A 25,077-nucleotide genomic window follows, 5' to 3' on the forward strand; every position below is an offset into this window, starting at 1 on the left:
ACTCCCAGGCCACAGAAGAGAGCTGGACAGGAAGAGGAGCAACCAGGACAGAATCCAGCACCCCGACTGGAACTAGAACCCGGGGTGCCGGTGCCGCAGGCAGAGGATTAGCCTATTGAGCCGCAGTGCCAGCCTGGCTACAGCACTTCTGATTCAGCTTTCTGCTAATGTGCCTGAAAAGACAGAGATGAGAGCCCAATTACTTTGGTCCCTATCACTCATGTGTGAGACATGTAAGGAGTTCTGGACTTCTGACTTTCCACTGGTCTAATCATGGCTGTTATAAGCATTTGCTGAGTAAACCAGTGGGTGGAAAGCCAATTTCTCTGTCTCTGTCTCTCTCTTTGCCTCCTTCGATTTCTTCCTTCCTCCCTCTCTGTCACTTTGCCTTTCAAACAAATTAGTAAATAAATCTTTTTAAAAAATATTTATAAGATTGAAATATTGGGGCTGGCACTGTGGCATAGCGAGTAAAGTTGCTGCCTGCAGTGCCGGCATCTCATATGGGTGTCGGTTTGAGTCCTGGTTGCTCCACTTCTGATCCAGCTCTCTGCTATGGCCTGGGAAAGCAGTAGAAAATGGCCCAAGTCCTTGGGCCCCTGCACGTGTGTGGGAGACCCGGAAGAAGCTCCCGACTCCTGGCTTTGGATAGGTGCAGCTCCAGTCATTGCAGCCAGTTGGGGAGTGAACCAGCAGATGGAAGACTTCTCTCTTTCTAACTTTGACTTTCAAATAAATAAATAAATAAATAAATAAACTTTTTTAAAAAAAGATTGAAATATTAATCTATAAGCTCAGAAAAGTAAAGACAAAAAATCAGTAAACTACACAAATTTATTTCTACTATTAGCAAATAACTTTGAGAACTTAATGCTACATATGCTAAATCTGTAGGTCTGGGATGAGGGCTTTCTTTGCAACTAGAAGATTCTTATAAATTTAAAGAAATGCCTAGTAAGTAATGCTGCTCCTCCGCACGCGGAGGAGCCGCACCGGACCGGACGCTTGTTGTTCCCTTTTTTACAAGTCCTTTCTATAGTAAAGTAAGAATAAGTAAACAGCAAACTCCCAAAGCAAGAATGAGTAGAGAGAAATGAGAAAGAACGAAGTAACGAACTTCCCCGCGAACTCTCCAACGCACTCTCCAACCAACCCACACCACCATGCCGTCTCTCTCCTCCTATATAGTCCTCTTCCACCAATCCGTGCTCTGCTACCCACACGCCGAGTACGCTGCTCTCCTCCAATCAGGAGCAGGTCCTACAGTTTATTGGTGGAACTGGAGGCAGCTGTGTAGAAGCTGTTTCTCCCTTCTCAGCGCCATATTGTGGGAGAGCAGATGCATAGAATAAGTCTTAATTCCAGTAACTTAGTCTAGTCCGGGTTGCTCCCCACAAGTAAAATAGGATATTCAATAAAATGTAGTTTTGGTTTCTCATAATCCACACCTTTGGGAGCATCTGTGAGGTGTGACTTCGTATGGAAATGACAAAGAGTCAACCTTAAATTCTCTTAAAAAGCAGCCCCTGAACTCCTTGCCTTGATTACTCCAATTGAATACTATCCCTCATGAAGATCAAGTTCATTCCTGCCTTTTGGCTTGTGGAATACTCTTCACCAAGATATTCACACGGCATTCATATATTAGCTCAAACATCATCTCTTCAGAGTCAGTCTCAACTACTCCATCTCCAATAGCCCTTTCCTGCTCACTGTGAACTCCATACCCTCTTTTAGCTTTTTGCATAATATGGTGAGTGTGCATATATTTGAATATTTGTCAACTGTGTTACTCAGCCATTAGAAGTGAAGTTCAATATTGCAAGAACAATGCCCATTTGGTTTGCTGCTGTGTAAACTCTTAGCACCAGCTTTATTTATACATATTAGGAAGTGCTCTATAAATACTTGTAAATGGATAAATGACACCATCGATGTGCATCCCTTTTGGAAAACAACTTGGTCTTATTTTCTTGAAAACAGAGTATTTTAAAACACAGTTGCACATGCATGCAATACAGCATGATACAATCCTTGAGGATATGAATATTAATGTACTATATCCATTTTATAGGCTACTTACCTCTTAGATTCTAATTTAGCGTAAACTTCACATACACACTGAACTCCTGATGGAATGATTCTTTTTTCTTCAAATGCCTGTTCATTCTGACAGTGTGTCTACTATGTTTTTTTTTTTTTCAACGTGGACATTTAGAAGACCTATTTCATGAATGACAGAACTTTTTACCATATATACACCTATCAGAGGATCAATAACTGTTAACTCTTGGTGAGTTAACACTCAGTTTCTACACACAAAATAAGCGAAGGGTTGTTTGTCTATTGAAATGATTCTGTTTGCTGTATAAATAGAACCACAAAAATAAATCGATGTGCATGCTTCTCTAGAGAAAAAACTCCTCTCTATTGTTTTATTCTCATGGTGGTGCCTAAACCATATGAGATGCGACAGCCTAGGCTCAACTATTCTCTAGTGAACTGTTGGTTATCTTTGAAGCTAAGGAATCAATATTGCATCCTCATTAGAATTGTCTTCCTCTGCCTTCAAATCTTACTTCAGGTATTAAAATACCATTCATACTCTAAAATAATAGATAAATATTAAATAGCAAACTCAATATCATATTATACCATGCTTTGTATCAAGAGGTGTTTTCAAATGGATGGTAGCATTCTAATTAGAATATTTATCAAATTGTTCCTATGTCATAGCTAAACATTTGACAGTTTTTGAGGCAAGGAGGAAAAATGATTAAATCCATAGATTATCCTCAAATTAATATTTTAAATCAAGAACATATTCTCGGCCGGTGCTGCGGCTCACTTGGCTAATCCTCTGCCTGTGGCGCTGGCACCCCGAGTTCTAGTCCCAGTTGGGGTGCCGGATCTGCTGCTCTTCTTCCAGTCCAGCTCTCTGCTGTGGCCCGGGAGTGCAGTGGAGGATGGCCCAAGTGCTTGGGCCCTGCACCCGCATGGGAGACCAGGAGGAAGCACCTGGCTCCTGGCTTTGGATTGGTGCAGTGTGCCGGCTGCAGTGGTCATTTGGAGGGTGAACCAATGAAAAAGGAAGACCTTTCTCTCTGTCTCTCTCACTATCTAACTCTGCCTGTCCAAAAAAAAAAAAAAACACACACACAAAACAAAACATATTCTCTCAGATAATGACCTAATATCAGTTATTTTAATCCAGGATCTATTGTTAAAAAATACTTGTGTGATTATAGTAATATGTTTTAAATATTTGCATTTCATGGAACCAAAGCACTACATAATATTTGTATAAAATTTTTACAGCAATGTCACATAAACCATTTCCATCCCACCGTCTTACATGGCAACACATACTGACATGTCTCCAGTTTTGGAGTGATGTGTGAACAGAAGGCTAAGTTATTGATTCTGTTTAGATACCTACATTTATTGATTATATGCTTTGTGCTAGATGCTAGGGATCCTAATAGGATAAGGCCCATGCTATTACAATAGTGGCTATTTAGGTATGAGAAAGAAGGGGCTGGTGTTGTGGCATAGTGGGTTGGGCCACTCCTTGTGATGCTGGCATCCTATATGAGTGTCACTTCAAAGCCCAGCTGCTCTTCTTCTGATCCAGCTGCCTGCTAATGAGCCTGAGAAAGCAGCAGAAGATGACCTTGCACCCATGTGAGAGACCTGGAAGAAGCTCCAAGTTCCAGGCTTCAGCCTGGTACAGTCCTAAATGTTTTGACCATTTGGGAAGTGAACCAGCAGATGGAAGATCTTTATTTCTCTCTTCCTATTCCTCTGTAACTTTGTCTTTCAAATAAATAAAATAAATCTTAAAAAAACGAAAAGAAAAAATGCATGTGTAGAACATACAATAAATTTGGCTGTGCATGTTTTATGTGTATGTTACTGTAATCCTATAAATACATACATGCACGTGGAAGTGATGCACATTTGTACTATATACATTCAAATATACATGGTACATATCATGCATGCATACATCATCTGATTTCTCTATAATGTAAGAAGCTAGATACACCCCGAACATATAAAATACTGAAATTAGGATGGATGTTATAATTTTAGGAAAATAAAATTAGCAGGAAGCTGGAGTGGAGAGGGGAATCAGGACTGGAACTCAGATACTCCAACATGGGATGCAGGCTTCCAAAGCAGCAGCTTAGCCTCTGCAAACACCCACCCTGCAGGCATAATCTTATTCAAAACTTCAGAGGGCTTTCATCTGAACATCAGACACTGTATAAACATATGCTACGCCCAGCACTGACTAAAAGTTCACGGATGTGACGGGAAATATCAGATAACCTGTACATATTCTTTTTCCCAAACTAATACTTTCCTAAATTTTCTCAGTTTTACATTAAGTAATATTTAAGTACCATCTCTGGTCTTCGCAATGAGCAGCATCCTATTTATATGACTATCAACCTATTTTCCTTTCCATCTCTGTCATTAAGATATTTAAAATAAAGCAATAAAATCATACTAAAACAGTAGTTTCTTCTAATATCACCATTCGAAAATTTTAACATGTGTCCCAGTTTGAACAGTGAAAATTTGGCCAAATAAAATTCAGATACAGCAAAGATCTTTTCCTTTCCACAAAAAATGCTGCCACCATTCCTATTTGGATTCAGTGAGGGAATTAAACACTAATATTCTAAGGTGTCTACACCCTATGTATATAGAACAACGCACACTGTTACCATCCTTGGAAGCAACAAGAAACATTTTTAATGTGGTATTCAGATGAGGAAACTACATTGAGAAAGACTCGTATTTGTAGATTTACTCCATTCAAAATGTTCTTCTGAAAAGGTTTTTCCGTCCCACCATAGCTGACCAATATCTAGTAATCTTCACCATCCCTTGTTACTTCTCAGTTCACTGTCTGCTGTAGTCAGAAGACCCGCATCCTCCCTCTCCTTCCTCTTGAGGGTCTCACTCCTTTCCCCTTTTCTACACCACTGACCTCCAGAACTTTGTAAAACGTAATACACAGTATGGAGTACGCCATGCAGAAACTCTTTAACTTCAAATCTTTTCAGAGGATCATATTCCTTTGTTGGGGGTAGGGGACATTTAACAAATTCTGCCCATAATTCTTGGATGATGATTTATGGTTCCTATGAGTTGTTATAACTTTTAAAAAATATGTATTTATTTGAAAGGCAGAGTCTCTTTTCTCTCTCTCTCTCTCTCTCTCTCTCTCTCTCATACACATGCATCCATACACACACACACACACACACACACACACACTCTTTCATCTGCTGGGTCACTCCCCAAATGACCACAACAGCTGGGTGTGGGCCAGGCTGAAGCCAGGATCCTAGAACTCCCTCTTGGTCTCCCACATGGATGACAGGGGCCTTCATACTTAGGCCATCATCTGCTTCCTTCCCAGATTCATCAGCAGGGAGCTGTCTTGGAAGAGGAGCAGCCAAAGCTTGAACCAGTGCTCTGCCAAGCCTGGTGGTGCTTAACCCACTAAGCCACAACGCTGGCCCATAACTTGTCCAGGTGAAAGCTCAGAAGCCTATGTTTCCTTAGATAATTGGATGGATTATTTCATGATGCTTTTTCTATGTCTTATGGTATACAAGCCTGTCTGTTCCTAGGGTTTGTTAAGACAACCACTTAACAAAATAGTAAGCCTGAGCCACTCACTCTCGTATCTTGTATTAAGGAGCCAGCTTTCCTCTGCTGATTCCTGTTCTACTCATCCTTATCACATGGAGACAACGTTAGACTTTTTGTGTTCATTGATTTTTTTTTTTTTTGCTTTTGATCCCATAAACAGGAACTATCTATGAGTCAAGCTGTACGATCTTGGACTGAAGCCCAGGCTATTAACGCGTTTTCCAAGGATGTGCAGTAAGATGACTGTCAGAGTCAGTGATGAGAATACCAGCTTGACAGATCAAATTCTAATTCTAAATGGGGCAGCATCCCACTTCTTGTTAACCTTCATCACAACAACTTGATAATGTTTGAGACCAATTGGAATTGTCTACAGGCTTTATCAAATTGAAAAATGAATACCATCTTGTATGCCACTGATTTATTATCAAGGCATAGTGATTAATGATTGCCATAAAGACCTTATCATAGCTATACTAATGATAAAATTTTTATATTAACAGAAAATTCTCTAACAAATCACTAACTGAACCACAATCCAAAAGTTTACTCATTCAGCTGACTGAATGCTTTTTAAAAACTAGATAGATAGATTTGAAAGACAGACCAACAGAGAGACAGAGAGACAGATCTTCCATCTGCTGATTTACTCCCCAAATGGCTGCAATAGCCAGGTCTGGGCCAGGCTGAAGACAGGAGCCTGGAACTCCACCTATGTCTCTCACAGGTGTGCCACGGTCTAAACATCTGGGCCATCATCAGTTGCCTTCCCAGGTATATTAGCAGAAAGCTAGATGGGAAGCTGAATGGCTTGGATTCCAATCGGTCCTCTGATATGGGATGCCAGTGTCACAAGCCATGGCTTAGCCAATTGTGCCACAATGCTGGCTTAACATTGTAGAGAGCTTAATTTGCCAGTCTCCTCAGGAAGTAACTGTATTTAAAACCAGACGGTATATGACAGCCATTTGTCTCTTTCATCATGTGGGTGGCAAATTAGTAATAGCTGCTTTAAAAATATTATGAATTCAAATCATCTCGTCTGTGCTTCGTGACACAGAATGCAATGGTTCGATAGAACTGACTTTAAATGATTTGACAGATTCAAAATATAGACAGCTCTGCACATTGGAGGTGTGTGTGTGTGGGCTGGAGAGGGAGTCAAATCCAATTGCAGATATGCCCTATGGATTATTCCTGTGGGGAAGAGAGTGGGAGGACTCTGTCTAGGAAAGAAATAGAATTTCTTTGTCTTCTACATATCTAGACTCTAAAGCATATAGGTCTGATTTTATAGAACACACCAGACAGTACTGGCCCTGATAGCAATTATCAACACTCTACTCCGAATTTTCTACCTCCCAGCAATTGTCAAGTGTGGCTGGAAAGCCACTGTATAAGGATCTACAAACAGCTTGCTCACCTGGGTTCACTACGTGCTTTGGGGCAAACTAAAAAAAATAGTTTCTGCAGAGTCAATATTACTTTTAAAAATCCTATCACTAAATAAATTGAGGAAATATGGAGCTAGGGGTATGTATTTTGCCTAGCAATTAAGATGAGGATTAAGGTATCTACATCCTATAGTGGAGTCTTTGCATTCAATGACTGGCTCCAGCTCCAGACTCTAGCGTCCTGTCAATACAGACCCTGGAAGACATCAGGTGATGGCTCAAGTAATGGGTTCCTGCCAGCCAGGTGGGAGACCTGGATTGAGTTCACAGCTCCCAGTCTCAGCCTGGTCAGCCTTGGCTGCTGTAGGCTCTTGGGGAGTGAATCAGCACATAGGAGCAAGCTCTCTCTGTCTCTTTCTATGACTCTCTGCTTTTCTAATAACAAAATAAAAAATGTTAAAAGTACTTATTTTAAAAATATTAGTTTGAACAAAACTAATTTTATTTCCTATTGGATTAAGGGTCTTTGGTATGCTAAGATAGTTTTGAATCTACAAAAGGTAGATTGCAATTTATTTCATTTTCCAAGATGGCTTGATTTGAACCCATTTTAGATAGAATAACTATTAACATCTAGCAGAATAAGTTTTCTGAAGAATAAAGGTTTAGAAATGCTGAGACAGAGTTCCAGAAATCAATATGCCCAGACTCTACTATCTGCATTTCCTGAAGAAGTTACTTCTCCACATTATGATATAATATCATGCCCTTGCCTTTTACAGTGTGTCAACAAGAGAAAAAGTTTTTACAACAATTTTATTACCCTTTTGCTATATCATAATTATAGTATCTAACATACATTACATGAACATTCATAGTGTACATTACTTCTACAATTTATTGCCAGGTATTGGTAATCTTTCCAAGTTTTTTAATGGGCAGTAAGATTTATAAACACAAGAAGAGCTTTTTCTCCCTCTAGAAAGCTAGGAAACTCAAACTCAAATGTGCTCTTTGGTATAATGAGAAAGTTTCTAGATTGCTGAAAATTTTTCCTCTTAAATAATGTTTTATATCTTTTGTATTATAATTGGGTATTTTGATGTTTAGCTTCCTTATTGTTAAAATTAGGCTAATGAATTTCACCTTAATAAGTGTGGTGATGAACATAAGCTGTGAGGATGTAACTGTGATAAATGACATTGAATATTCATTTTGGGATCTGAATAATCATAAGCAAGAATAATGGTGGCTATTATTAGTAGTAATATTAATGTTATTTTTAAGTGTTTTGTCTTTCTTCCCCCAAATTTTTGCATTTTTTTTTCATTTGAAAGGCAGAGAGGCAGAAGGAGACACACACACAGAGATTTCTCTCTCATCCACTGGTTCATCAAAGCTAGGAGCCAGGAGCCCAACCTGGGTCTCCCATGTCGTGGATGAGGACTGAACTATTTGAGCTGCCTCTCAGACAGGATATGCTGCCTTCCATATTAGCAGGAATTCAGAATCAGAAATACACCCAGTATTCTAACTCTGGCACCCTAAACCTGGGTGTGGGAGCACCAAGTCACATCTTAACTGCCAGGCCAAACACCTGTGCCTGTCTTTGTCTTCCTTATGTTAGTGGCACAGGAGAGTGGAAGACACAAAGTCAAAGTCTCCTTCTCCAATGCTTGCTCCCCCCATTCCTATTCCTCAAAAAAATATATTCTTTTTACTGTTCTAATTTCCAAACTTCTAAAGATGCTAAGTAAATGTTACATATTTTTTCACCAATTAATTTTAAACAATAGTTGTCAATGTGTCTATGAAAGAATTTTGTTTCACATAAAATAGCCCTCCTTTTCTCACTCTTTCTATTCTAGTAGTTACCATTCATTCTTCTATTAGTTAGGTTTATAACATCTAAATAACACTCAAAGGTCATTTTTAAACTTACAGATTTTAAGATAAAATATTGACTTATGCAGAAAAGTACACAGAAAAATAAGTGAGAAGATGAGTTTTTACAATGACAACATGCCTATGTCTGGTGATCACAACTCAGATTAAGAAACATGTCACTCCTAGGATGCTGTTTTCCTGACTTCCAGCCACATACATGTATGTATTCCAAATGCTCCTGAACTTTTAAAACATTTTTTTGTTATTTGAAAGGCAGAATGAAACACTCACACACACACAGACAAAAAATTTCCATCTACTGGTTTACTCCCCCAATTGCCTACACAACTGGGGTTGGGCAAGGAAAAAACTAGGAACACAGAACTCCACTGAGGTACACCACATGGGTAGCAGGAACTCAATACTTGATCCAGCATCTGATGCCTCCCACAGTGTGCAGGTTGGAAAGAGAGATGAGACTCAAATCAAGGCACTCCAATTCAGGATGTAGCTGTCCCAAGGGACAGCTCAACCTGCTGCACCACAATGCCCACCTTTGTTTTAACAAATCAAACTGTACATATTTCTGTGGTAAGCTTCTTTGACTCGATGTTATGCCTGTAAGAGTCTTTCACTTTATTGCATGTAGCAATAGCACTTTTTAAGAATTCTATATAGAGTAGCATTAAATCTGTAATGAATTTATCCATTCTACTGTGAAGAGATATTTGGGTTGTTTCCAGTCTTGTGCTAATATGAATAGTGTTACTAGCACAATTTGTATATAAGCCTTTTTAGTCATGTATTATGCATTTTTGCTGAGTATAAAATTAGGAGTGAAACTTTTGGGTCACGTGATATGTATATGTTCTGCCTCAGTAAATAATACTAAGCAACTGTACAAAAGTAGAGGTACTAAATTATACCCCATGAGTGGTAAAGTTCTAATTGCTTCATATCTGAGACAACTTTTCAGATGTCACCCTAATTGCAGTTTTTTTAATTCATAAGTCAACTTCCCATTGTACTGTTTTATGAATCTACACAAATTGAGGAGACTGGCAATCCTATACTTCCCTCCGTTGACCTAGCCTATACACACTTCCAAGTTTATTGAGTATGTAGCTAATTGCCTATCATAACAGTTCATAATGTTTACATTCTTTAGCTAATTGTAATTGATTTTTGTGCTTTCTCTGTATAGATTATAAAAATAAAAAAGACCAATAACAATTACAAAATCATGATTATATAAATATTATTCGTGCATAATCAATAATGTGATAGAATTTCAAAGGCAGGAGGTACAAGCCTATGTTACTAAACCTGTGCTGCTCAATGGAGAATTTTCCAAATATAAAGGTCAAGTTCATTCACCAAGAATCATTTAAAAATGTGACAATTTTAATATTGTTTCACATTTGGATTTTTCCCTCTCTTATCCAGCTTCTGTACTCCTTAGGGTTCCTAACTGCCTTTCTATTTCCTGTTGACGTAAAACGTAATTCTATTTTACTTCATCACTAATTTTGTTAATTATGCTATAATATATTGCTATAATGATGATTAATTATGAATCAGTTCATTGCAAGAATTTTGGAAGATGTCATATTCCAAACCCCGTGACACTAATGATGTGCTCTGATTTGAACTGACTGCCCCACTGTCTACTGCGTAACTAACATTCTGGACTGTTAATGGACTGTACTCTTAAATTATACCCACCGCTTCTCAACTCCCATGTTTTCCTCTCTCCTGCATTTCCTTTATACACATATTTACTTATGTATATCCTCCAGTTTTTTCTAAAAATATGTGTTGACATACATTTTCTGAATCATTACATGCCTTAAAAAATGGCTTTTATTTTGTGCTCATCCTTGATTGATAGTTCTGGGTTTAAGAGAATTTCTTCTCAGAACTTTGAAAGAATTGTACCATTTTTTTTCTAGGATCTAGTGTTGATAAAATGTCTGATACCAAATTGATTGTAATTCCTTTGTAGGAAACCTATTTTTTTTTAAATTTCTCTTGAGAGGCTCTAAGGAGCTTCTCTATGTTCATGATGTCCTGGAATTTCAACAGAATTCATCTACATCTTTCCTTAATTATCCTGCTTAGAGCTCAAAGGGCCCTTTCAATCTGCAAACATGTTTTAATTTGGGGAATTAACATCCATGGATTCCATTATAATGTCTTAGCTCCTTTTCCTTCCGTTCTTTCAGTGCATGTTAGGTTGATGTTCCATCTATCCAATTGATCCTCTGTGTACATCCAATTTCTCCCGAAATATCTGCCTTTGTCAGTTTTCCTTTTTTAGTGAATATTTAATTTTAATAGTCTCATTTTTATAACCTAAGATCTCTATATTTCTGTTTTGCCATATTTCCTTTATATTATAGTTGATTTTGTTTTTGTAGATGTAATATCTTCTTGAATACTTTGAAGTTACTAATCAGAATTTTTAACAATGGGGCTGGGGCCGGGGCTGTGGCATAGTAGGCTAAGCCTTTGTCTACAGCGCGGGCATCCCATATGGGCGCCGGTTCATGTCTGGGCTGCTCCTCTTCTGATCCCGCACTCTGCTACGGCCTGAGAAAGCAGTAGAAGATGGACCAAAGTGCTTGGCCCCTTGCACCCACATGGGAGCCCTGGAAGAAGCTCCTGGCTTTGGATCAGTCCAGCTCCAACCATTGTGGCCATTTTGGGAGAGAACCAGAGTATGGAAGACCTTTCCCTCAGTCTCTCCCTCTCTAACTTTACTTCTGAAATAAAAAAATAAAATTTTTAAAAAATGTATCTTTTTTCCCAAATCACCTCTACTTTCTTCAGGTTTTTTAGTCCTCAAATATTGATGATTTCTGAATATTTATTTGTATTTATTAAAAAGAAGTGGTTGTTGAATGCAAGTAGGTGGTGTGGGTTTTAGCCTCAAGTTTTCTCAACTACCTTTTTCTGCAGCATGGTAACTGGTAAGCTTCCCTCAAAGGCTGCAGGCTGGCAGTGGGCAGCAAGGCAAGCAGGTGGTACATTTGCCTATTCCTTACCACCTCCAGACAAAATGGGAAGGGCTCAGGAGTCATCACTTCTACAGATCCATGGCTTAAAAGATTGATTTTCCCAGTTTTTAAAATGCATTTTTTTCTTTGTTTGAAAAGCAGAGTGACAGAGAGAGAGGGAGAGAAAGGAATCTTCCATCTGCTGGTTCACTCCCCAAATGGCCACAACAGCCATGGCTGGTCCAGGCCAAATCCAGGAGCCAGGAGCTCCAACCAGGTCTCCTGTGAGGGTGGCAGAAGCACAAACACTTGGGCCATCCTCCACTGCTTTGCCAGATGCATTAGCAGGGAGCTGGATTGGAAGAGGAGCAGCCAGGATTTGAACTGATGCGCTGAAACAGCGGCCTAACCCACTGTGCCACAAGGAAGGTTGCTGATTCCCCAGTTTTACATCAGGAAACAATACTATCATGGATAATGAAGGGGGGAGTAATATTTAACTTTCCCATTTGTTCTAACCTTTAGAAAAAAACCATTGTTTTCTGCCTTCTTTCCTTGCCTGATCTCCCCAAACAGAGGTTTGCAGCTTATTTGTGGCTCCAATGGCAGCAAGAGTGACTACGTCCTCCACGTTTCTTGTATTTGCTGCGGACTGCAATGCTGCTCTGATTTAGTCACTTTCCATCTTCTAGAAGTTTCTGAGAATCTCTGGTCTCCTGAGACCCTTTCCTCTCCTTTCTAACCTACTCTTTTTGAATTCTAGGATGTTGTCTGGGATGTAGTTGAAGCAAAAGGTTGTGGTCAGTGTGGCTTAAGCCACCATTCCTTTTACAGATTTTAACATTTGGGAGGCATACCTTTAAAACAAACAAATAGCATGTATATAAAAAAATCACTAGGAGTTAATCACTCTGGGAAACTGACATTATAACTAAATTTTCACACTTTATAAACCAAATTTATCAATAAACCATTTATAAAACAAAGGTAAAAATGAAATTCATTTTTTATCTGCATGAGGTCACCTAGCCTTCTAGACTAGGAAAGACTCAATTCAATCAGAAACTCTGTGGGGTCCTAGATGTTTCCCAGATTGAGCTCAATTGGGAATTTTGTCATGCAAAATTTAACAATAGTTTGTCCTTCAGCCTTCATCTCCCTGGTGCTGTTCCTTGGCCTCCTGCCAGTATCTTCCTCCAGACTGCCCTGAGCAGGCTTGGAGAGGAGGAGGGAAAGGAGGAGGGGATGGAACACCCCTCTAGTTAAAAGGGAAATCAGCAGGTGTTAGAGGATGCTAAAGATATTCATGAACATTCCTAGAGCTTACTTCTTCTAGTGATATGCAAACGTGAAAGAATATTTTCAAAAATCAACAACTTAGTGAAAAGCGAAGGTGTTATTTGAAACATTCCAAGTGCAAAATGAATGTATGAGACTGGCTAATCTAGGATATCCGAAATTCACTCGATCTACTCATCAGAAATGTACTGGGCATTCTCTTTGTGCCCAATGCTCTCTATGTAACCTGTTACACAGAGTACAGGATGAGATTTTCTGAGACTGTCCTACTGTTTAAACCAATGTGTGACCGGTTTACGAGTGGAGTCAACAAATGGTTGAATCAATTGGCATTTTGCAGTCAGATTTTAAAATATCTTATCAAAATATAAAACATGTAAATATGTGATAACCAGTATCAGGCCTTTCAATTGCAAGTGACAGGAAACCCGGCTCTCATTAACTTGGGTGCTGGAGAAATGTATTGGCTAACACACTTAAAGAAGTACAGAGGAGTGCTTAGAGCTCTCATCCCATCCTGCCTAACTGGAGGCTCGGCGATGACACTCAGACACAATGTCCCTCACTCTTGGCTCTATTTCCATTTGTCGCTTTGCCCAATATCTGGGGTGTGGGGTGGACATATGCATCATTATATTTCTAAGCGTCTCAAGTCATTCCAATGCACAGGAAAACCTAGGAACTCTGGTTTAGGAATTCATAAAAATAGGAGTTTTTAGTTTTCTTCTAATTTATTAAGAAAGTCCATTTAGGTTAGTTTCCTTCATGTTAATCTGGAAATTCTTCTATGCTTCCTGCCCCTGCGATAGGAGTGCACCTGTTGCTTGCCTCACCTGGCTGCCATCTGCATCTGGTCTTCACCTCCCGGTCCTTCCTTGCTTTGTTGTGAGACTCATCCCTCATATCCTTTCTCTGTTTTGCTTCTATGTCCTGCCTCTTCCTTGGCTCTTCCCACTCTTATAATAGTCTTCCTTATCTAATCCTTGTAGCCCCACCCTTCACCACCACAAGCCACTGCCCACAGTAGGCAAGCTTCACTGTCAATGTTCCTCATGGCCTTTAGCATTGCCTCAAACTCTCTTAAACTGGTTGTGGACACGCTACTTTTCTGAAACTGTTCCCTCGAAAGTCAGCAATGGCCCACTTAGAAAAACCAAAGACTATTTCTCACCTCTCTTTTTCACATTTTCACTTTGCTTTCTGGATATAATAAAACGCAAACACATCTTTTCCTATTTCTCTCTCTCCCAACTTAGTTGCTTAAAAACTCTTAGAGAAAATGTATGGGAAATATATCCCACACACCTCTCTCAGGAAATAGGTATCGGGGTACTGGAAAGTGTGAAAACACAATGGCAACAGTTAAAGCATAAAATCAACTCTTTAAAGATACAACACAGTATTATTTAACAGAGTGAAAATTCAGAAGCAAACATATGGTAAACTATGTAATGGAGGTCAACAGAGATCATGACACTATCCCATGACATGTGTGTGCTGATAAGCACAAACAGAATAATAGGAAAAAAGAGGACAAAAATGCATCACATATTGTACAAATTCATTTAATATAAGAATGCACATAGGATAAACCATAAATTTATTGCCCTCTATTGGTTTCCATTGTAACACTGGTAACATATCTTTAGTGACATCAGCTTTTACCTTTGATCCTACTTCATTTTTGAAAATGGGGTAGGGGGCAGGTGTTTGGTGTGGTGGTTAAGACACTGCTTGGGATGCCAGCATCATATACTGAAGTGCCTGTATTCAAGTCCCTGCTCTTCTGACTCCATCTTCCTGCTAATGAACATCCTGGGAGATAGCAGGTGCTGACTCAAGAAATTGGTTCCCTACCACCCATATCAGAGACCCAGATGGAATTCCAGACTCCTACCTTCAGCCCAGCTGAGCCCTGGCTGTTGCAGGCATTTGGTGAGTGAATCAGAGGATGGAAGATATCTCTTTATCTTTTAAATAAAAATGGAAATAACAGTAAAAAATTTTTTTAAACAAAGTAAATGGGGTAGTAATTTCCTTAGCACAAATGTTACTTATTGTACTCTTCTTCTCATGTATTCACCTACTTAATAATCTACTTTGAAGTACTAATGAGAAGCCTTTCCTTGTTTTGTGATGTTTTGTTTTTGCTTTTACCATGCATGTTAAAATGGGAGTGCCTGAGACAGGAGCATATACAGGTTCTTGCTTCCAACGATACTCCATTCTCCATCATGCCATACACACTGCAGAGGGTCTCCTGACTTAGGATGCTTAATTACTCTCTCTGGGCAAGCCTATGTTCCCATTCCTTTGTCTGACACAGAACAAGTGGTTACAAAAATGAAACAAAGGGTCTTAGCTCCATCCGTTGTCCAAACTGCGATCTTGAGGTTGTCCTTGGACTCTTCTGAACCCTTGCTTTTTCAACTGTACTGTCAGGATAATATGTGTACTAATAGTGTTACTGTGAGAATTAAATGAGATAGTACATGTGCAGCATTTAGAAAGGTGCTTGGCACATTGCAAATGCTCAATAACTGTTGACTTTGTTCTTTTTATTCTTCCTAGACCTTTCCCAAAGTAGACAAGCTTGTAAATTAGAGTGCCTGTCCTCAGTTGGCCTTCTTCTTCTTCCTAATGAACAACCAGCTTTTTCTTCCTCATCAGCCCCAATCATAGCAGAAGGACATGTAGTTCTTAGGTGGTTACATTCCATTTGAAGGATAAATGCCTCCTGAAAGGAAGCAAAGCATTTCTAGCATGCAGTTCCCAACAAAGACGAGAGAGAAATAAATGGGCCACTATGATAAGCCAACTTGTTTTATAAAAGAAATGCTTCAGACCACTCAGGGGTAGAGTAGCCTAAGCCACTGTTCAATATAAATCCCCTTAAAACGCCGGGCTAGGAGTACCACAAGAAGATCACCACAGCCAACAGCACCAGTAACACTGGTGCAAATCCAATAAGACCCAGCTGGGATCTGACTGCGGAATTCTACTATTCAAGTGGGTTCTCTGTCTGTGAAAGAACTATGCTCCAGGCCCTTGCCAGAGATTAAGTGCTGACAAAAATCAGCCTTGTTCTGTGGAACACTTTTAAGTGTTATTTTTTAAAGTTTAAAGGGTAAAGGGATCCATAAGTTAAATATACTAGCATTGATGGTATGACACTAAGGGGTAGGAGCAACAGGAAAAGGATAAGTTTTCAGGTGAGATTGGAAAGGATGAAAAGTTAATGAGGTGGAGAGACACAAGCAAACTGTTCCAGATGGCAGGACCTGAAGAGGAGGCCAGTGAGGGCTAGCAGAAGGGACGAGGATGGGGAGAGAGGAGAAACGAGATCCAGCAGAGAGCATTCTCAATCCAAATGAAAATCAATTCTGAATCACATAACAGAGTAGATGAGGAGCCATTAGCAGACAATGCTGAAGGAGCCATGACAGTAGACACGGACAGATGGGGAAGTGTAGAGGGACCTGAGCAGAAAATGGGAGGCCATCAGGAAAGGAGTAATCATGTTCAGACAATGGTGCTGGACTCAGTGACTCACAGAAAGTCCCTCAGGTTAAAGATTCTGCAGATGAAAGAGACAGGAAATATGTTTCATTTTCTATTAAGACAAAAACCTAAATGCATTATTGCATTAGATGGAAGTTTTGTATAGAGAATGGATTTTTGTATAGAATAATTTTTAAACATTGGATGATGGGACTGGTGTTGTGGTGCAGTGAATTAAGTCACCACTTGGGATATTCACATCCCCTATCAGAATGCCTGGTATAGAGTCCTGCCTGCCTCTACTTTCAAACAAGGTTCCTGCCTTGTCTATCCTGGGAGGGACACAGCTGATGATGGCTCAATAATTCAGGTTCCTGCCACCCACATGGGAGACCTCGATGGAGCTCCTGGCTCCTGGCTTCAGCCTGGCCCAACCCTGGTTGTTGCAGGTGTTGGGGAGTGAACCATTAGAGGGAAGATTTGTCTCTGTTTTTCTCTCTCCCTCTCTCTTTGCAATCTGCCTCTCAGCTATATTTTCTAAAAACTGGATGAGGGGATGAGTGTCAAAGAACCTCAGAGTTTAAAGAGACTGAATTCAATTGAATAATCCTTTGAAAGATTATGAAACTATGAGACCGTTATTGTTGGAGAGAATTAAGAATAAGACTGCTGGCTGGCTAAGATGGCTGAGTTTCAGTCTTCTCTGGGGACAAGTCCTAGATTAATGTCTGACCTTCCTTTTCAAGCATGATGATTCCATGATTGAGCGAGTGTAGAGAGGAAAGACTGAAACGTGGATGTGATCACAACACAGCCGTTTAATCCGGCTCCATGCCAGTGGATAAAGCAATACACAAACATGCCAGATAGCAGAACAGAAGAAAGGATATGGAGGTTGGGAGGAGAAAAGAGGAAGGAGAAAGTGCAGGAAGGAGACAGTGGAATGCACAGCAGGGAGCAGCTGGAGGTCAGCTACAAAGGTGTCATTGAATGCCCCTTTGGGAGGATGGTCAACAGAGCTACCTGTAAAAAGTTAATGGGAAAGAGGCAGGGATAGTTAATTCCATTCTAGGCCATATGTGTGTTTGGAAGAAGCAATTAGAAATAAAATGACAGATACCTAAGCTATAATGAAAAATTCTGAAATTACACTAAAGTGAAAGCAGCGATTTTGGACAAACGTTTTGAGCCAATAGGAAGAAGACAGGGAGGTAAAGTGGACAGTGACAAAAACCAAAAAGGGACCAGAGTGTGCTCCCTGTGGAATGTCAGCAAATATGAAGGGGCTGATGTTGACTTTGGTAGAGTAAAGCCTGTGCTAAGGAAATGCCACAGCAAGTGAGCATGACAATTTGGGTCTCTGAATTCAACAGTAGCACCTGAGATAGAAGGGAAGTCACAGCATTTAGCACTAAGGAAAATGATTCTTTGCATATGAGCCAACTTGTCTCCAGGAAAAGTAATAACCTAATCATGAGTGGAGAAAAACAAAGCCTGGAGGAGTCAGGAAAATATATCCCCTTCTCTGAGAACATCCTTCTCCTGAGGTACTATAGCCTCTAGCTGAGACAGCGTGGCTCAGAGGCAAGCAGCTGTGCAGGTAGGCGCCAGGAAGCCCAGCTCTGCTCACTCCAGAAAATCCCTTTGTCAGATATGGAAGAAAGCTAAGAAAATGTTATTTTTGGATTTGGCTCAAAGGCTAGTTAATCAGTATACAATCTCATCCTGAAGGGAAGATAGCCAGACTAGCTGCAGAAGGCAGCGTCTCTTCTCTGCATTTCAGTATCGGATATAAAAGGAAACTTTTTTTTTTTTTTTTTTTTTTTTTTTGAGAATCAGAGAGGAGAGACAGACACATACAGAAAGAGCTTTCTTCTACTGGTTCACTGCCCATTGACTGCAATGGTTGGGTCTGGGACAGCACCAAGGGCTAAAGCTGGATTCACAGAAACTCAATCCAGGACTCCCCCACGAGTGGCAGGAATGCAGTTCCTTGAGCCATCACCTGGTACCTTTCATGGTCTGCACTAGCAAGAAGCTGAAATCAGGAGCTGGTGCCAACCATCAGACTCAGGCACTCTGATGTGGGAGACAAGTATCTTAATCACTAGACCAAAAGCCCACCTCTTAAAGGATACTTTTCACAGTGCTTGGTATTTTAGTGACTGAAAGCTGCTGTCATAATGGCAGGGACAGGCTTTGTGGGTAAGGATCACTCTCTTGTTTTTACTCTACACTGAGATGAGCCATATAAGGCAAAGTGACTGAAACAGTTGCATGAAGATGTAATAAGAAAATGATTCAATTCTTAAATGTGTGGGTCACATGTCAATGGGGGGATGATCTAAGGGCTTGTCTAGGAAATAATGTTTTATAGATATTTTGAAATTCTATTTGAGATAAACTTATTATTCAACAATATATTGATTTAAAAATACTTGATACACCTACAAAATATCCCAGCTCAGGATTCTAGCACAAAAATGTCAGTTCCTGATACATAACAGGTACTGACCAGGCCTTTGTGATATGGACAATAGATGGAGGCTATATAATGAAGGTTAAAAAGAAGCAAAATGCTAAGAATATGGATGTATGTTGAAAATAATTTCTCTTTCGTTACATCCTTTTGTCCTTAGGAGAATTAAAAAGACACTGAATTGGCTATACTGCTTTTCCTTGTGGGTGACATCAAACACAAATAGCAAAGTAATTTTGGAGACATGAAGCAAACCTTTTACCCTTAAAATCTGGGTAAGGTTTAGTCACACATGGTCTAATGAAACTCTTGAAGTATTTCCTAAGAGCTCTCAGGAAATCCAAATGTCATACAAATTTAATTCACCTTAACAGACAGTTTGTAAGTAGCTCCTTGTGCAGGGCAGTGTGCAGTCTCAAGAAGAGGATTAGATGCAGCACTCAGTGGTTAAGAAATAAGAAATACATATCATTGGGTGTTGAGGGTGAAGGTGTGGGTGGGAAGAATGGGACAGGAAAGAAAAACTTCATTCAAGTGCATATCCACCTTCACCCCCAAATACCAAAGAAGGAACATTTAAGGTAGTAATTACATATATTTCTTGGTTTTATCATAGCCTAAGAAAATTAAACCACAGGTAGGATTGGGTTTCTAGAACTCAGTGAATCCACTTTGGAGCAACAGGTGGCAAGGTTGACACTTGAACTTTGACAGGATGGTAGATAAATATCAAGGCAAGACCTTGCATTACTCAGGTACATTCTTGCAAGGTTTGAACATCTAGACAAACACAAAGAGGAGCACATTTACAGCAAATTTATCCCAAATACAGATTTTGTTTTGATCACAAGTTGGCAATCTTAAGCTAAACATCAAATAGAAAGAGCAGAAATAAATATTTTAGAAAAATATGTGAAGCAGCAACTACAGGAAAACATTAATACTTTCCTCAATTATATAGATTTTTAGCAACTAAGTAAACATTTATATTTCCTTTCAATTCAGGAATTCAGCACTTTTGCAAAAAAAAGGTCAAAAATATTTGCAAGAACTAAAAAAATTACTTGGGCTTACTCTCTTCCTAGTATGCATGACTTAAAAAAAAATTCTGTTAGACTTGAGAAAATATTGATTGTCCCCCTATCATAATGTAAGAGTATCAACTTCATAACATCAATCCAAGTCAATATTAAAATCAGCTAAGACAAGAACTTTTTAGAATAAGACCCGTCTTTAAAAGTCTTAGCCTAAACCAAAACATACAGGAGAATCTCTGAACAGTGATTCATAAACAGAATTTGCACATTTGTACCAACTGAATAGGATACAGTCGCAACAGAATTTACAGCCCCATACAAATAGCTTAATTTAAAATAGATAGTGTTTCCTACATTTCCCCAAAGCATCTTTTAAAGGACCCACTCTGCTCTCCTAACAACTTGCAAATGCATTCGGTAAGTTGGTCTATAGTTTTTATTCTCTTTCCTGTTATTGACTCAAGATCTATTTCTCACTATTTGCTTTGTGCTCATTCTTCTGCCAAATAAAATATTAATTGCATTTTTAGCTGCACTGCTGGTGATCAAAGAACTCTGATATGTCAAGCTAAACTGATAGAAATAGCATCCATTAACATATTTATAGGTTCAGAGCTTCTAGGGCATAATTGCATCCATTAATTACTTGACAGTACTCTGTATTACAGGCTAAAAAAAAAAAAAAAAAGGAAGGCATTGCAGTTATACACTTTTACTCAGAGTGAAGCTTTTCTTCACGATACATTTTCTCTAAAGAAGACTCCATCTAAAGGGAAAAAGGTAAGAGGACTTGCCTATCTATGGGAGTATGGACATAAGAGGATTTGTAAAGCAGCCATTCACTAACTTTGCAACAGAATGCACACATAGTAAATGAGATAGCACAGCTAGAGTGATTTCAAAGAAAAGCATATTTTAAATATTTCAGAGATTTAATTAATATTTTAGAATTCTAAGGGAGACCACTATCTCAAGCCAGTAATCCTTGATGATAAGATACAGAGCAATGATTTTTACTTTCAAATAAACTTCTCCAAATAACACATAGGACCCAAGCATTCAGAATTACCTACATTTCTGATCATGCAATTCTAACACATCAAAAAAATCAAAACTGTCCTGGGATAAAGCTCATATGATGTTCAAAATTAATAGAAAAAAACAATTATTTCATGGATTCACCATCTGTATGAGTCCTGAAGCTGCCAGCTGCATTTGGTACACGTATCACAGAAAGGACAGTAACACACACTTGACTCCTCTTGACCAGCTAATCAGCATGCAAAATGACGGTTTCCATAATAACTTCAGTACCGGACCCAAACACATTTTCTTTTCAGCAAGACACGAAGTCATTTAAAACACACACACACACACACACACACACACACCAGCCTGTTCCATGATTTCAGCATGAACATAGCTGGTAAGTAAGGACAGAAGGCAAAGCCGAGTCTACCTGTGCATGGATCTCTATACATATTTCACTGAGTTCTTTGTTGCCTGACAATAAATTATAAAAGCAGTCATATTTGAAAGTAAAATCATTACACTGTGTTTTTAGGATAATGCAACAGACTCGCTGAGTGAATAACAAGGAAAGCACAGTACCTTTAGTAAGTCGCCTCAGAATTTGACAACGGCATTTAAAAGAGACAGCTATCATTCTTGCTCACTGCTCTCTGTGGCAAAGTATACTCAGGGCTCTGCTTCGGTGGCTGCGGCGGCAGCAGCATATGAATTCCTTGCGCACATACCAGGAGCAAGGTAGTCCCAGTGGGGAGTGACAAAGCTTAATTCCTCTTGGCTGATGCAGAGGTCCGCTACATGTCATCTGGCAAAGCTGTGTCATTCACTACTACTTCCACCCCTGCCCGCTACAGCCTCCTCCCCTTGCACAAACACAATGGCTTAGAAAGTAAGGCTGTTTCGATAGCAACAAAGCACCAAATTGTATAAAGCAGGGACAACGCTGGGAGAGGAGCCATTCCATAAATCTAATATAAGCACTGTGCAATGTATTCTGTTTTAGGCAAAGGGCTATGTATCCCAGCCAATTCAGCCATCACCATCCTTGCTTTTCCTTCTCAGCACCAAGTCCATGCTTTAAGGGGAAATGCAAGTGCAATGCTACAACCTTACTTTAGGCAGAAATTTAAGTATCATCTACCACATTCTTTTAACCAAACAAAAAAGAAGGGCAAGCAGGGAGGCAGCTCATCTTTGGGATTCAGGAGAGAGTCATAGTTGTGCCTGTAAAAGAGCAGCATCCCCATGCTAACGTAAGAAAGTCCCATTTGGCACTTTACAAATGCACAGGGGTCTAGGCAGTGGAGGTATATGAGTGCAGGCAAGGCTCAGGGGCAGGGTGCAGGCAAGGCAGATGGAGCCCCAGCCCCTTTAATCACCCTTTCCAAAAAAGAAATTGGCCAGAAAGCAACACAGTCAAGACTGTTTCTAAAGATACTAGGAATAAAAGCAAATAAGGCCAAGTATTTCTATTTTTAATGTACCCTATTATTCTATTTCCCAAACAACCCTCCTCCAAACCATTCTTCTCATTATGCAAATAAAATAGTCTTGAGACACAGCAGATATTCGTGAGTATCTGCTCCAGTGGAGTGAAGAGTAAATTAGCAAACCCTTCACAATCCATTCACAAAGTGACAAGAAGGCGGAGCACACTTCTTCATCTGCCAGCACCAGCCTACTCACTATATAGTCAACACAAACTAGCACTTGGTATGGAATTTTAATTAAAATCCAGAAATCTCCTGCAGGAGTTAACACAAACACTTGAGGGAAAAAAAACATCACACAGTTGGCCAGGAACTTTAAAAAAATTAGTCAATTAGTTGAAATGAAATGACAAATCAGTGTCTAAAATATTTGATTAATATTTCTAGGACTATATGAATTATTCATACAGTTTTATTCTCTACCCTTCATGCTGTAAAGAAAAAAAATCTTCCAAGCTGGTTTTGAAAATAGCTTCCAATATTCCAAATTTAGTGATAGAACTTTCTACTCTTCATTCATAAATTCACTATGAACTCAGACAATTTCAATCCACTGATATTGAAATGCATATGCTTTCTATTTTGTGTCTCATAGAAAAATAATTGCCTATGAAAACAGCTGAATATCTTAGGAATCTGTTGCACAGGTTTTTGAAAAGAACAGACCTCCCTTAGCAAGGATGGTCTGGCTAAAGCAATCAGCATCCACCAGTCAATAGGAAGGAATGCATTAAATAGATGGTGGTGCAGAATCCAATTTTATTAGCATGAATCTCTTTTTAAAATTTCAAACAATATAATGTTGATCTCTACTAGACCGCCCCTAGAAATATTTTAAACTATTTGATACTTTTTGTTCTAAATAGAAATATCTCAGTACTAAAGAAATTAGTTATTAGCTAAACAGATTTATAGTTATCTTTCCCCAAATCTAACATCTTCCCTAAAATTCAGGCACTCAGAATATGCAGCTGTTGAATAGCATCAGTAGAAACTCGCCCAAGAAACATCACCACTCTAGCCCATTTTATTAATGTCTGTCCAAATAAAACTCAAAATCATATGAGAATCTTTTGCCCCTCTGCTGTTATGCAGACTCAGATCCAATTTGCTTTTTCCTTAAGGCTAAAATGATCAAATACTTCCTGCTTTTACCAGTAGGCCCAATTAAAACATAATAATAAACTCTGTCCTCTGGTCCCAAGAAAGATCTTCAGAGCTACTAAAATGTCCTATTTTTCTGGCAAGAGAAATAATCCATTTTGGAGTACCTTGAAAGGTTCCCAAGGGCTCCAACTGGGGAATCTTGGATATTGTAGTTGCCAATCCATAAATATATTACTACCCAGCTAGGCTCAGGTCCAGAAATAAGCCTCCTGAAGTAGCCCTTTGCCAGGAAAAGAAGGAATCTGCCATGTATGCCACTCCTTTCCATCTCTGGTCTCTACTCCTCAGTGACTTCTGGGTGGCTATTTCCAGGTCAGTCTTCTTACCCTACACCCTTTGTGTTTTCTTTGTCTAACACATGCTGAGCCTCAGATCCTGAACTCCAGGGCAAGCAAGCGCCTTCCAGCAGGGCAAGTTTTGTATCTGAAAACTCAAGGATATGTAGAACAAAGGTCCCAGGTGGCCAAGGCAACTGGTGGAACTGCACAAGAGTCTCTGGGGCACAGTGACCTACATTTCTTGGCCATAGACTAATAGAAGCACATGTTTTGTCTTTGGATCCTTTAATCAACTCACATCAATAACAGTGGCTTATCTGTCTATATAGCTCAAACCTTACAATGTACTCTGTGAAGGTGACCAAGTGGTGGTGGGGAAGGAAGAGGGGGGAAGGTGTGGAAATATAAAGAAGGTAAAATGGCACAAAATGTATTCTGATTCAGCTTCAGTGGGATCTGGAGAAGAGTGAGTTAGTTCTAGCAGTTCACCTCCTTTTTAAAGAAAGCCTTAATATATGAAAACAGAGGCTTGCTGGATTCAGGGCAGATTAATCATTTAAAGTGGTCACTAATAAGAGAGATTCTTTAAAAGATTTTGCTTACTTAAGATTCAACAATACTATGCTTATGTAGAATTAATGGATTACAAAGCACTTTCATATGTATTGTATCATTGGAGTGACTGTTTAGAGTTTTTGTTCTAGATAAGGAAACTGGTTCTTAGCTTTTTTCACCAAGTGGAAAAACCAGGAGAGACCCAAGCTTCTCACTCCTGAATATGTTTTCTACTCTTCGCTTTCTTATTGTTTGTTCCCTTTCCACTAACAGAAAACATGATCCAGCT

General features: G+C 39.3%; 1 protein-coding gene across 14 annotated transcripts in view; it reads right to left on the minus strand.

Annotated features, from left to right (window-relative positions):
* Positions 1 to 25,077, minus strand: part of GRIP1 (glutamate receptor interacting protein 1) — a 737,425-nt gene that overhangs the window by 266,643 nt on the left and 445,705 nt on the right. For 5 of the 14 annotated variants that reach the window (XM_089308645.1, XM_089308644.1, XM_089308643.1 and 2 more), the window contains exon 1: positions 21,881 to 21,950. The exons of 8 other annotated variants lie outside the window; for them this stretch is intronic. In XM_089308645.1, coding sequence (XP_089164771.1) covers positions 21,881 to 21,935 — 55 coding nt within the window. In that variant the 5' untranslated portion in view covers positions 21,936 to 21,950. Of the gene's footprint in view, positions 1 to 21,880; positions 22,134 to 25,077 lie in introns of those variants that run through there. One more of the 14 variants, XM_008256758.5, reaches the window with a different exon arrangement.

The sequence above is a fragment of the Oryctolagus cuniculus genome, chromosome 11 (assembly GCF_051225735.1).
Source record: "Oryctolagus cuniculus isolate XC-2025 breed Fujian yellow rabbit chromosome 11, ASM5122573v1, whole genome shotgun sequence".
NCBI lineage: Eukaryota > Metazoa > Chordata > Mammalia > Lagomorpha > Leporidae > Oryctolagus > Oryctolagus cuniculus.